Raw genomic sequence first — 13,247 nt, 5'->3', positions numbered from 1 at the left:
CTGAGGAAGGGAAAAGGGGAGTGGTGTGGGACTAGCTGAAACGTTACAGTCCTAAATATCTACTTTTAGCATATGCTGATTTTTGCTCTGAAGGATCCTTTCATAATTCATTTACAGCAGAGAAGCCATATTTTAGCCACTAAACAGGTACAGAGATTATGCCTTTGTTCTTACAGTTTATATTCAAAGTTATATAATATAGCTCAGAGGATATAATCCACCTTAATCTTAATATTCTAGCAATTTATACCAAGTGCTGTACCTCATGGCAGGTTTAAGTTTGCACACAAGTTCTTTTATTAAATTTATTATCATTTTTTATTTCAATAGGTTTTTGGGGAACACATGGTATTTGGTTACATGGATAAGTTCTTTAGTGGTGATTTCTGAGATTTTGGTGCACCCATCACCCAAGCAGTGTACACTGTACCCAGTGTGTACTCTTTTATCCCTCACTCCTCTCACACCCTTTTCCCTCAGTCCCCAAAGTCCATTGTATCATTCTTATGCCTTTGCATCCTCATAGCTTCGCTCCCACTTTTGAGTGAGAACATAAGATGTTTGGGTTTCCATTTCTGAGTTACTTCACTTAGAATAATGGTTGCCAATTCCATCCAGATTGCTGCAAACACCATTATTTCGTTCCTTTTTATGGCTGAGTAGTATTCCATGGTGTATATATGCGCCACAATTTCTTTATCCATTGGGCTGGTTCCATATTTTTGCAATTGCGAATTGTGCTGCTATAAACATGCATGTGTAAGTATCTTTGTCATATAATGACTTATTTCCTCTGGGTAGATACCAGTAGTGGGATTACTGGATCAAATGGTAGTTCTACTTTTAGTTCTTTAAGGAATCGCCACACTGTTTTCCATAGTGGTTGTACTAGTTTACATTCCCACCAGCAGTGTAATGATATTTCCTTTTTACCACATCCACGCCCTCATCTATTATTTTTTGATTATGGCTATTCTTATAGGGGTAAGGTGGTACTGCATTGTGGTTTTGATTTTCATTTTCCTGATCATTAGTGATGATGACTATTTTTTCATATGTTTGTTGGCCATTTGTGTATCTTCTACAAAAGACATCTTTAATAGCCCAATTTATTTTTATGCAAGTGCTTATGAGGTAAATCTTAAAGTTACAGAAAGTAGTTTATATATTTGAGATGTAAAATCTCCATTTGTTTAACGAAAATAACTACATAAGGTGCTATGCTAGGCATTGTGAGGGAGACAAAGGTGGATCAGAGAAAAATAAGACACCTTGTACAGATGTAAAGCTTGTATCTACAAAAGGGTGCCCAGCCAAGGGGGGCAAATAGGGCTGAAATGTTGCTCATGCTCTGACGAGCTTTTTGCCCTAACAGAAAGTTGTCACCAAGTGGGGTAAAGGAGCACCTTTTTCTAATTCATGTAATGGTGCTTGGTAGGCTAGCTAGTGGTGGCTTCGGACACAAATGCCACAAATCTTTCAATAACACAAATCTGACCACAATGGTCATCACATTTTTCAATGGTTCTCCCTTGCTGAAAGGAGAAAAGCAAGTTCAGATGATATTCAAGTTCCTTCACATTTAAATCTGACCTACTTTTTCTGCTTCATCCCCTACTACTTCCACATGAAGACTCTTTCTGCCAATCATATTCAACCTTTAACTGATTTTAGACCACACCATGTTCTTTCATTCATCTCTGCCTTTCCATCCGCTCATCAAAACTCAGAAAAAAAATTCTTCTGGGTATCATCTATCTCATTTAATCCCAGGTAGTGTGAGTTACTCCTCCTCCTTTCTCCTACAGCATTCTGCACATCACTAGATCATGCCACAGAAATACATTATATAGAACTTTGTTATTTATACCTTTCATTCTAAACTGCAAATATTATTCACAATACCTAGGAAATAAAAGAAATTAATTGATAAAAACAAGGTTCCTAACTTTAGGTAGCTTATACTTTTTTGGAGAAGATGAAAACAAGGTAGGTAAAGACAATTACTGTAAGAGAAAAATGTATAAAAATGGTACAGATATTTCATATCTGCTGTTTAGTTTGCTAAGTCACTATTCACAGGAATTGACAAACTTTTATCAAATATTCAGAGATGTCAAAGGGAACTGTGAAAGTTTCCAAGAATGTTGTGTTGACTCAGAGGCATTAGGAGATCGTGAAGAGTCCTTCAAGTGGAATTGAGAGACCTGCTTTCTGGTCCCAGGTTTGTCACTTATTTGCTGTGGGATCTCAGACAAGCCAATTGCTTTTGCTTGACTTTAGTTCTTTTGCTATAGCACTGCTCTCACAGAGTTAGGGTACTCAGATAGATAATGTATATCAAAATATGATTAAAACTAGAAAGTGCCACTTCAGCAAATGTTAAAACTGACATTTTTGGTTGGTAAAATGACTTAGAATCAACAATAAATCTACCACCCATCTAATATTAATGCCCACCAAGTGTGTGTGAGACAACTGCTTTGCCAGACTTTAAGAAGTGCAAGAACTGATCTCTGCCCTAGAGAATCTGTTTGGGGAGATGAGGCAGCTGCTCATGTTAAAATAACTACAGAGGCCAGACACAGTGGCTCAGGCCTGTAATCCCAACAGTTTAGGAGGCTGAGGTAGGAGGACTGCTTAGACCAGATATGGTGCGACCCCCCCAGTGTCTACAAATTTTTTTTAAAAAATTAGCTGGGCACAGTGGCATGCACCTCTATTCTGAGCTACTCAGGAGGCTTGGGCAGAAGGACCACTTAAGCCCAGGAGTTCAAGGTTGCAGTAAGGTATGATCATGACACTGCACTCCAGCCTGGGCGTTAGAATGAGACCCTGTCTCATGCAATGACTCCGATATTTTAGTTTGGGGAATTCTATCACAAGAGACTTCACGTAGGAAGAGTACAGACATTTTAAGTGGCTATAATTGCTCCTTCTGTTTTCACTGTGTGGGAGAAAAAGAGAAGATGTCAGAAGAAATCTGTCTCTAAAAAAATAAAACTACTACAGGAAAAAATATAGTAGCAGCTAAACAAGTGAAACAAAAATAAGTGTAAAAGAGTACAAAAGAATAGGCTATTTCTTGGTGGGGTGGTCATTATGGTTTAATGACAAAGTAGTTATAGTTATTTCAGTAGGTCGTGTAAGGAAAGAATACAGTTGGCCCTTGGTATCCAAGGGCAACTGGTTCCAGGAGCCCCTTAGATACCAAAATCCGAGGATGCTGAAGTCCCTTATATAAAATGGCATAGTATTTGCATATAACCTGTGCACATCCTCTTGTATAAGTCATCTCTAGATTACTTATGACACCTGATATAATGTAAATGCTATATAGTTGTTATGCTATATTTTCAAATTTGTACTTTTTGTTGTTGTATTGTTATTTTTTATTGTTTCTTTTTTCTGAATATTTTCTATTCCCAGTTGGTTGAATTTGCAGATGGAACCTGCAGATACAGGGCACTGAGTATTTTGAAATTCTGGGGCATAGATACAGAATTTTAGTGTATCTAAAAAATATACACAAGAAAGAATACAGAGATAGCAAAGAAGATCTCAAGTAAAAATAGTAGACCACTTGGTGATAGCAGCATGTTTTCATAGGGCAGTTTCTGATTAGGCAGGAAAAATAGGTTGCAGACAGTCCCCAACCCTTTTGGCACCAGGGACTGGTTTTGTGGAAGACAATTTTTCCACAAATGGGGTGGGGTATGGTTTTGGAATGAAACTGTTCTCAGGCATTAGATTCTCATAGGGAGCACACAACCTAGATCGCTCATATGCATAGTTCACAATAGGGTTCGTGCTCCTATGAGAGTCTAATGCCACTGTTGATCTAACAGGAGGCAGAGCTCAGGCTGTAATGCTCACTTGCCTGCCACTCACTCATGCTGTGCGGTACTAGTACTGGTCCGCGGCCAGGAAATTGGGGACCCCTGGTCTATAGGAGGGTGCTAAGTACTGTGGTGCTCTGCTTCACTTTGGAGACAAGTACACTGCTGCTAGCTGCTTTCTAACAATAATAAGTAGAGAGCTGAAGACCAGGTCAAATGGTCCTTCCTTAGAATCCTTATTCCTATCTCAGATGTGTTGTTTGACTGGTCAGATGAACAATCTATGCCTGATTCTAATGCAATGACTCTGATATTTTAGTTTGGGGAATACTATCACAAGAGACTTCGCGTAGGAAGAGTACAGACATTTTAAGTGGCTATAATTGCTCCCTCTGTTTTCACTGTGTGGGAGAAAAAGAGAAGATGTCAGAAGAAATGTTAATCAGTGAGATAGAAAAGTAATTTAAGGCTCTCCTTTTATTAGCTATAATAGCTCAAGCATAGTGAATAGGACCCTTCTTGAATTAATGAGGCAAACTAGAAGGTGATTTTTTTAATGTCAAGCTGGCGTGAAGATCTTGTGCTATTATTAGACCCAGGAAGGCATAGACTACAAAACAGAATTCAGGGCCTGACGGATCATTAAAAAATAAAATAAATAGACTAAGTTTACATGAAGTTAAAGCTTTTTGAAAACTCAGTGGGAAATGTATTTAACTCCAATGAATTGCTTTAGAAAGATTTTCTAGAGCTAGATTCATAAGATTATAATTAAAAAATGACTATAGTAAGCAAATTTTACATTTTAAAGAAAAGGAGGTGTTTTTTTGCTCCTGACTGCCACATCATGAGTTGCATGCCTGCTCCCAGAAAGGGCCTGTCCCAATCGGCTCTTCCCTGTCACCGCAGTGTCCCCACTTGGCTGAAGCTGGCCTCTGAAGATGGAAGGGAGGAGATTTACAAACTGGCCAAGAAGGGCCTGACTCCCTCACAAATTGGCAATCCCAGGGGATTCACTGAAAGGAGGATAATAAAGGAGGATAATATCCAAATGCAAATAAAAATTCAACCCCACTTTTACAGATATCCGTCTTTGGCCTATGTCAGCAAATTCCGATACACAGAATAAATTATGCATCTTACTCATCACCTGTGTTCCCAAGCATAGGGCACATGGGGTAATGAGCCCAGTTATTGCCTTTTCTGTAAACATATTTATGACAGTTGATTTCCTGTTAGAGATAAAACTCTTCCAAAAGTAACTGGGATAATTTGATAAAAGAAACATGAATAAATAAGGTGGAATTGCTACAAATAACTTAAAAAACAAAAATCAAAGCAAAAGAAAACAATAGTGATAACCAAAAAGACTGACTTTCTCCTGAGAGAAACTCCCAGCTGCTTTTAAATGGCACATGTTTTTTCATTAACTGAGAGCTACAGCCAAGAAGCCAGGACAATGAGGGCCACAGCCACAGGGACAACGAGTGGCAGGTGGCAGAGATGGCTGAAAGATGCAACCTGCTTCAGTCTCCCCTCAGAGGCTGCTCCCTAACGGCTGTATTCCCCTTCTAGCTGGTGACAGACTTCCTCTTGAGAGTTTCCTGAGGCTTACAAAAGTGCTTCAATTCTCTGTATAGCCTCTCCACAGAGGAAAAATGAAGTAACTTTGAGCAGAAGGAGCTATTTCAAACACTGAGCTCATCTAAGCTTTTATGGAACAGTGCTGATTGGGCAAAATAAATAACCAAGTGAAAAGAAAATAATTTTTTAAAGTAACCTCTTCTCATCCCTGTCATTAAAAGTACCAGTAGTGGGCATGGAGGCTCACACTTGTAATCTCAGGACTTTGGGAGGCCGAGGAGGGCGGATCACCTGAGATCAGGAGTTCAAGACCAGCCTGGCCAATGTGGTGAAACTCCGTCTGTACTAAAAATGCAAAAATTAGCTGGGCGTGGTGGTAGGTGCCTGTAATCCCAGCCACTTGGGAGGCTGAGGCAGGAGAATTGATTGAACCCAGGAGGCGGAGGCTGCAGTAAGCCAAGATCGCGTCACTGCATCCTTGTCTCGGAGACAAGGGCGAAACTCTGTCTCAAAAAAAAGTACCAGTATCATCTTCATCTTAATCATCCTCTAAAACTTTTTCACTAAAAATAAAAAATGCTCACTACACTTCAACATTTTGTTTCTAAAAAACAATTAGAGTGCTAGGAATTTCCTTGTCTCTGGCTTTCCTGCCCAAATTCTTGTTCACATAGCTAATAGTATACAGTTAAATAAAATTAATTTTATATAATCTTGAATATAATATACTATTCTCTTGTGAGGACAATTAATTGATAGTAGTTTCATTTTTATACCCAAAGTGGCCAAAGAGACACTCCAACTCTGAGAAAATGGCTGTCTACAGTAGGGAGTTAGAGGGCTCCTCTTGTAATAAATGAGAACTGAAATCTATTTTTCCTAAATCTAATTTAAAAATCTTTTTTCCCCACAGTTTATCAAGTGCTTGTTAAACATGTGCCATGTAGAAGGTTCTGTATGAAGACAGAGAAACAGAAGAGAGATGAAACCTTTTATCGTAAGCATTATTTAACCTGTCCTAAATCTCCTGTTTATTAACTTTAAGACTTTTAAAGAAATAATAATAATTTTCCTAAAACAACTGTGTGAACTGCCTAACTATTCAGACCAAACCAAACCAAACCAAACCAAACCAAACAAAACAAAACCAAAACCTTCAACAGGGAACAAACCTGCCTCATCTAAATTAGAAACCACAGAACTACTAAGACGTAGCTGTTAGCAAAATTTCTATGAGTTGTAATAGTATACTAATTATAAATAGGACCACAATGGGATTCCCTCCCCAACCCAAGCATTATGGAACACAAAAATATAATTTCAGGAAAGAGAATTTTCTGCTACTTTTCCTGTGACGATTTTCAGAAGATCTCATATAAAAATTAATCACAAATGTGCTTACATGTTAGATCAAATAAGAAGTGTACTATATAAGGATTAGCAAGCCAGTACAATAATTGCTGGCATCAAATAAGGGTTTTTTTCCTTTTAGCCAGACAGAATCTCACTGGGTTTTATTTTTGTTTTGCACTTCGATGTTACTACCATGAATTACTTAAAAGTAAGAAAGGCACATTTATATCTTGCTAACTGCTCTTCCAGTTCACTCAAGTGAGAGATTTATGGTTTCTTCATCTTCCTCTTGCTGTTTCCTGCAAATTGCCATATCCTCATACATGATGCCAGCCCTTGTCTCAAATCAAAAACTGAATTCTAGAAATGTTGGAACAGTCAGTTAACCATAACTCTATGTTCATTTTTACTTTGTGGATGGTCATAAAGATCATTGTTTCAGAGGAGTTAAAGGTGAGAGCACTTCAACTGCTTCTCAAGCTACTTTCCACATGGCTTTTTATTCCCGTGGACTTGAAAAATATAAAGGAGGAAAATCAAATACAAATGCTCCTCAACTTATGACGGGGCTATGTTCTGGTAAACCCATCATTAGTGGAACATGTCTAAGTTGAAAATGCATATATGTGTTTTTTTGACTTACGATATTTTTGACTTATTATTTTCAACTTAAGATGAATTTATCCAGATATAGCTGTATTGTAAGTTGAGGAGTGTAACGAGTGTGTACCACTTTTGCACCATTGTAAGGCCCCAAAATCTTAAGTCAAACTGTCGTAAGTTGGGGACTGTCTATCTATATCTACGGCTCTTGGGGCAAAACAATGAATAAATCTGGGATTTATTTTGGCTGTTGTTATTAGCTATGACTGCATGATACACTAAGTCCAGTTTCAAATAGACTCTCTGAGTACCACTAATGATCTGTCATATGGTAATCTCTTCGGTGTTTACATAAGACGAATGAAAACAATAGCAAGCAAAATAGAATGTGGAGTCCTAGCCTACTGAGTAATTCAGAATAAAAATAATCTGCAACCTCAAACTTAAAAAAATATTAGTTTCCCATTACAAGTCCACATCATTGGTGTGACAGATGCTATTTCTGTGTCGAGGTACATAGTTGGTCCTTTCCTTAAGAAATGCAGGTAGAAAGTTGCACAATTACTTCATGCAATTTTATTTGGTAAATAAAAATAGCTTAAGTAAAGAGTTGGCAAGGAGAGAAAAAATGTTTATCTGTCATACATAAAAGTCATTTTCGTATTTTCACAGAGGTCTTCCTGTTCTTGTCAAGAGTTTATCTTCAGAGGTAAGGGCAGAGGGTCCCTTTTACTGTGAGAGAATCTTTAATACAAAATTAGACTGAGATAACTTGCCAAAATGATAAAAAGATGATAATGATACAATCTCTTTGCTTTGCCCTTTATACTCATGATATTCTAATTTCATTTCTATGCTCTCCACAAGGAAACAGCAGGGAAGGTAGTAGTATCATTTTCATTTGATGGGTAAAGAAAGCAAAGTTAGAGAAGTGTGTGATTGGTTAGAAACTGCTGTATTAAGAAACCCAGTGGAAGAATCTACTTCTAGTCTAGTGTTCTTCTCACTATATTATGCAATTCCTCTGAACACTACATTTTGAGAAATAATAGGAGCAAGTAAAAAACAATTGTGATATAATAGAAGCCACGCAAAGTGCAATTTAACTTAGTGACTATGTCATGTAATGCACTTCCTGTTTCAAGATTTCTTAGTATATGGTCATTTAAAACACCTCACAGCAAGCAATTTATTTTGCTTAATGACCTCAAGCCACTGCTTTCCTCCCACCAACGTATTTTGAAGGGAACTATCTTACCTCTGCTCCTGAGTATGCATCAGTTTGAAGGATGAGTTCATCCAGGTCAACTTCATTACTGACAGGCATGGAGTGAAACTGCAGCTTAAATATTTCCCTTCTTGTTGCTGCATCCGGTAAAGGTACATAGATGATTCTATCAATTCTTCCAGGTCGCATCAAAGCCTATAAAGAAAATGAGGCAACATGAATTAACTGGGCTCAGAACTGACATTCCACCTCAAAGACACCTAGGGAAGGATGTCTGGAATTTCACGAACAATTCACTATTATCCATAATTGGTAAATAAAACAAGTACCAGAGATTCCATAATCTATGTCACAGATACAAACAATGTCAGGAGTACTTTTGAAAATAGAAGGCTAGGCGCGGTGGCTCACGCCTGTAATCCCAGCACTTTGGGAGGCTGAGGTGGGTGGATCAGGAGGTCAGCAGTTCAAGACCAGCTTGGCCAACATGATGAAACCCTGTCTCTACTAAAAATACAAAAAAAAAAAAAAAAAAAAAAAAAAAATTAGCCAGGCATGGTGATGGGCGCCTGTAATCCCAGCTACTCGGGAGGCTAAAGCAGAGAACTGCTTGAACCCGGGAGGTAGAGATTGCAGTGAACCAAGATTGCCCCACTGCACTCCAGCCTTGGTGACAGAGCAAGACTCTGTCTCAAAAAAAAAAAAAAAAAAAAAAAAAGAGAAGCAGTATTTATGGGAGGGTTTCCCTTCTCAGCAATTATCAGGTGAATAAAAGATGACTATTCTCTTTTCAAAAATGTGCAAATAATTTGCACTCATTATATCAAGAGGAATTTTTTTTGTAACTTCCTTAAATAACTATTAAAATATGGTTTAAGGACAGGCCTGGTGGCTCATGCCTGTAATCCCAGCATTTTGTGTTTCTTTTGTTTTTTTTTCTTTTTGAGACAGAATCTCATCTGCCACCCAGGCTGGAGTGCAGTCTCGGCTCACTGCAAGATTCTCCTGCCTCAGCCTCCCTAGAAGCTGGGACTACAGGCACATGCCACCACGCCTGGATAATTTTTATATTTTTAGTAGAGATGGGGTTTCACCATGATGACCAGGCACGTCTCGAACTCCTGACCCTCAGGAGTTCAATCCACCTGCCTCGGCCTCCCAGAGTGCTGGGATTACAGGCGTGAGCCACCATGCCCAGCCAATCCCAGCACTTTGGAAGGGCAAGGAGGGCGGATTGCTTGAGTCCAGGAGTTCGAGACCAGCCTGGGCAACATGACAAAACACTATCTCTACAAAAGAATACAAAAATTAGCTGGGCACAGTGGTGCATGCCTGTAGTCCCAGCCACTCAGGAGGCTACCCAGCTACTCAGGAGGCTAAGGTGAGAGGATCACTGGAGCCCAGGAGGCGGAGGTTGCAGTGAGCCGAGATAGCACTACTGCACTCCAGTCTGAGTGACAGAGTGAGATTCCATTAAAAAAAAATCTGTATCTATATCTGTATCTCTCTATCTATAGCTGGGCTAAGCTGTTAGCTGTTTCAGAGATACCTCAAAATAGCACAGTTTTAATAAAAGAATACTTCTAGAGCTGAATGCAGTCAAATGAGCCTTCCTAATATTTTACTAGAGGCTAATGCCTACATTATTTTACAACTAGTTAATTCACTTATTCAGAAAAATTTGGTGAGCATGTATTACATAGCAGACATTGCTCTTGGTAATAGAAGAAAGCATGAATAAGATATGTACAATTGACTATTGTGATGGTTATACATATCTGTGAATATACTAAAAATCAATAAATTAAATATTTCAAATAGTGAATTTTACGATACGTGAATTATCTCAAAGTGGTTGAAAAGAGGTATGTGTCTAAAATCTCTCTCTCTGTGTATCTACAGAGGGAATGTGGCAAGTTTTAGCAACTTTTAAAAAGAACCAAGTAGAAAAACTTACACTACTTCAAAATTTATAATGCTAAAGAAACAAGACAGCATGAGAGTATCTAGAGGATAAAGATACAGATAAATAAAATAGAAAAAGGAAGTCCATATTGATTTTAAGGCACTCAACAAGGAAATTATCTTAGGAAATGGTACTGTGAATACTAGAAGTCCATATGAAAAAAATGAACATTGACCCTTACCTCACAGCATACTGAAAAATAAACTTGAAATATATGAGTTAAAACTATAAAACTTCTAGAAGTATAAAAGAAAAAAATGGATAAACTGGTCTTTACAAAAATCAAAACAAAATTTCTCTTCAAAATGTACCTTTAGAAAACGAAAAGACAAGTCACAGACTGGGATAAAATATTCACAATATGCATATTTGACAAAGGGCTTGTATCCAAACTATATAAAGAATCCTCACAATTCAATAATAGGAAAATAAACAACCCAAAGTAACTGAACTAAAAATTTGAACATACTTGCTAACCATACAGCTTCCTTTGTGAGGTAAGTTTGTGAAAAGATACTTAACATCATTAGCTATCAGATCAATGCAAATTTAAACCACAGTGAGATACCATTACATCATCATAAGAATGATGAAAATTAAAGACACTAACAATACCAAAGACCGATCAAGGACATGGAGCAGCTAGAACTTACATACACTGTTAATGGGAATATAAAATAGTACAACCACTTTGGAAAGCTATTTGTCAGCTTCTTAAGAAGTTAAACCTAACAACCTAATTATTTCACTCCTAGGTAGTTACCTAAGAAGAAAAAACCCATATCTACACAAAGACTCATATATAGAAGTTCACAGATTTTCCTCTACCTCCTGCGCTCAAGTGATCCTCTCTTCTCAGCCTCCCAGGTAGCTGGAATCACAGGTGTGCACCACCATGCCCAGCCTTTTTTTTTTTTTTTTTTTTTTGAGGTGGCATTTCACTCTTGTTGCTCAGGCTGGAGTGTAATGGTGCAATCTCTGCTCACTGCAACCTCCGCCTCCTGGGTTCAAGCGATTCTCCCACCTCAGCCTCCCAAGTAGCTGGGATTAGAGGTGCCCACCACCATGCCTGGCTAATTTTTTGTATTTTTATTAGAGATGGGATTTTGCCATATTGGCCAGGCTGGTCTCGAACTCTTGACCTCAGGTGATCCGCCTGCCACGGCCTCCCAAAGTGCTGGGATTACAGGCTTGAGCCACTGCACCTGGCCCCAGCTATTTCTTTTGTATTTTCAGTAAAGATGGGGTCTTGCCATGTTGCTCAGGTTGGTCTCAAATGCTTACGTCCAAGTGATCCACCCACCTTGGCCTCCTAAAGTGCTGAGATTACAAGTGTGAGCCACTGTGCCTGGCCCACAGTAGCTTTATTCACAATAGCTAAAATTGTAAACAACCCAAATGAGTGAATAGTCAAAACATATAATGGAATACTACTCAACAATAGAAAGGAAATAATGAACACTCAGCAATGTGCATGAGTCTCATCATGCTGAGTCAAATAGAACAGACATAAAAGAGTACATACTGCATTTATATAAAATATTTACAAAGTCTAATCTAATCTATAGTAGCAAAAAGCAGACTAGTGGTTGACTGCAACCTGAGGAAGAGGGAAAGATGGACTGCAAAGGGACAAAAGCAATCTTTTGAAGGTGATGGGGATGTTCTACACCTTATTGCAGACATGGTTTCACAGGTTTACACATGTCTAAAATAATTGACTTGTACATATAAGTTGACACAATTATTGTATATAAGCTGAAACTAAATAAAAAGGATTAATAAAGAGTAGTAATTTGCATTTGTTAGACTCCCAGTATTTATAAATCAGTAAATTTAAAGGGGAATAAAGATATTTTCAAATTTCTCAGTCTGGAAAGATTATCTTCTTTGACTAAGGAGTTTGGAAAAAAATCACATAAGAAGTCATGTAAGAGAAAGACTACTTATTTAACGAGCTGTGACAGATCAATTTCTATGATTTAGCTACCAATTTGGTGACATATATTACAACCATTTCACAATCTCATAGTTAATTTGTTTTGTTTTTGTTTGTTTGTTGTTTTGTTTTAATGTACTTCACCATGTTCATACTTAGAGTTCCAAATAGACTGTTAAAATCCATGGGGTCAAGACCATTATATCTCATACCAGTGCTTTATAAAATACTTGAGTGAACGTTAACAAATGTAGGGTTTTCTTGTTAAATAAATTCAGAGAACACTGTGTAGAAACAAAATAAAAGGTTTGTATAGGTTTCTATATGAAGGAATTTTTGTAACTTACATTAATGGGTAATAAAAATATCCAGGAGAAACCTATGGTAGTATGTAAAAATTCTATTTTAAATTCCCAAACTCTAATCATGGAACATCTCAAAGACTAATATTCCTTTTCCACTTTGGAAAATGCTGTTGTATACTTTTTATATATGTTATGATACCTAGAAGAGGGTGATTGTCTACCAAATCTCTATCAATCAATTCTTAACTTATACACAAATTAGCTGGCCAAAATTCAATTAGGAAAAATCATAAAATAAATATATTTCCCTTGCTTAAAAATGAGTGTTTTAATTCTTTGCAGACAATTCTATACACCTAACATTAATTCATTAAATATAAATGATGCATGATTAGCTTTCTTAAAATGTATTTTATCAAAGAATTCAAAA

At 37.5% G+C, this 13,247-nt stretch overlaps 1 protein-coding gene and 1 long non-coding RNA gene across 4 annotated transcripts in view; one reads left to right on the top strand and one right to left on the bottom strand.

Moving 5' to 3' along the window:
- Positions 1–6,790, top strand: part of LOC140712023 (uncharacterized) — an 83,469-nt gene extending 76,679 nt beyond the window's left edge. The window contains exon 3 of the long non-coding RNA XR_012093420.1: positions 6,337–6,790. This is a non-coding gene — a long non-coding RNA (uncharacterized lncRNA). The remainder of the gene's footprint in view (positions 1–6,336) is intronic.
- The window catches only part of AFG2A (AFG2 AAA ATPase homolog A), a 368,649-nt gene that overhangs the window by 62,166 nt on the left and 293,236 nt on the right, over positions 1–13,247 (bottom strand). For all 3 annotated transcript variants that reach the window (XM_073017613.1, XM_007999733.3, XM_007999734.3), the window contains exon 15: positions 8,638–8,802. In XM_073017613.1, coding sequence (XP_072873714.1) covers positions 8,638–8,802 — 165 coding nt within the window. The remainder of the gene's footprint in view (positions 1–8,637; positions 8,803–13,247) is intronic.

The sequence above is a fragment of the Chlorocebus sabaeus genome, chromosome 7, assembly GCF_047675955.1.
Source record: "Chlorocebus sabaeus isolate Y175 chromosome 7, mChlSab1.0.hap1, whole genome shotgun sequence".
Classification (NCBI taxonomy): domain Eukaryota; kingdom Metazoa; phylum Chordata; class Mammalia; order Primates; family Cercopithecidae; genus Chlorocebus; species Chlorocebus sabaeus.
The sequence above is the reverse complement of the archived record's forward strand: the minus strand, read 5'-3'. Positions and strand labels throughout refer to the sequence as shown.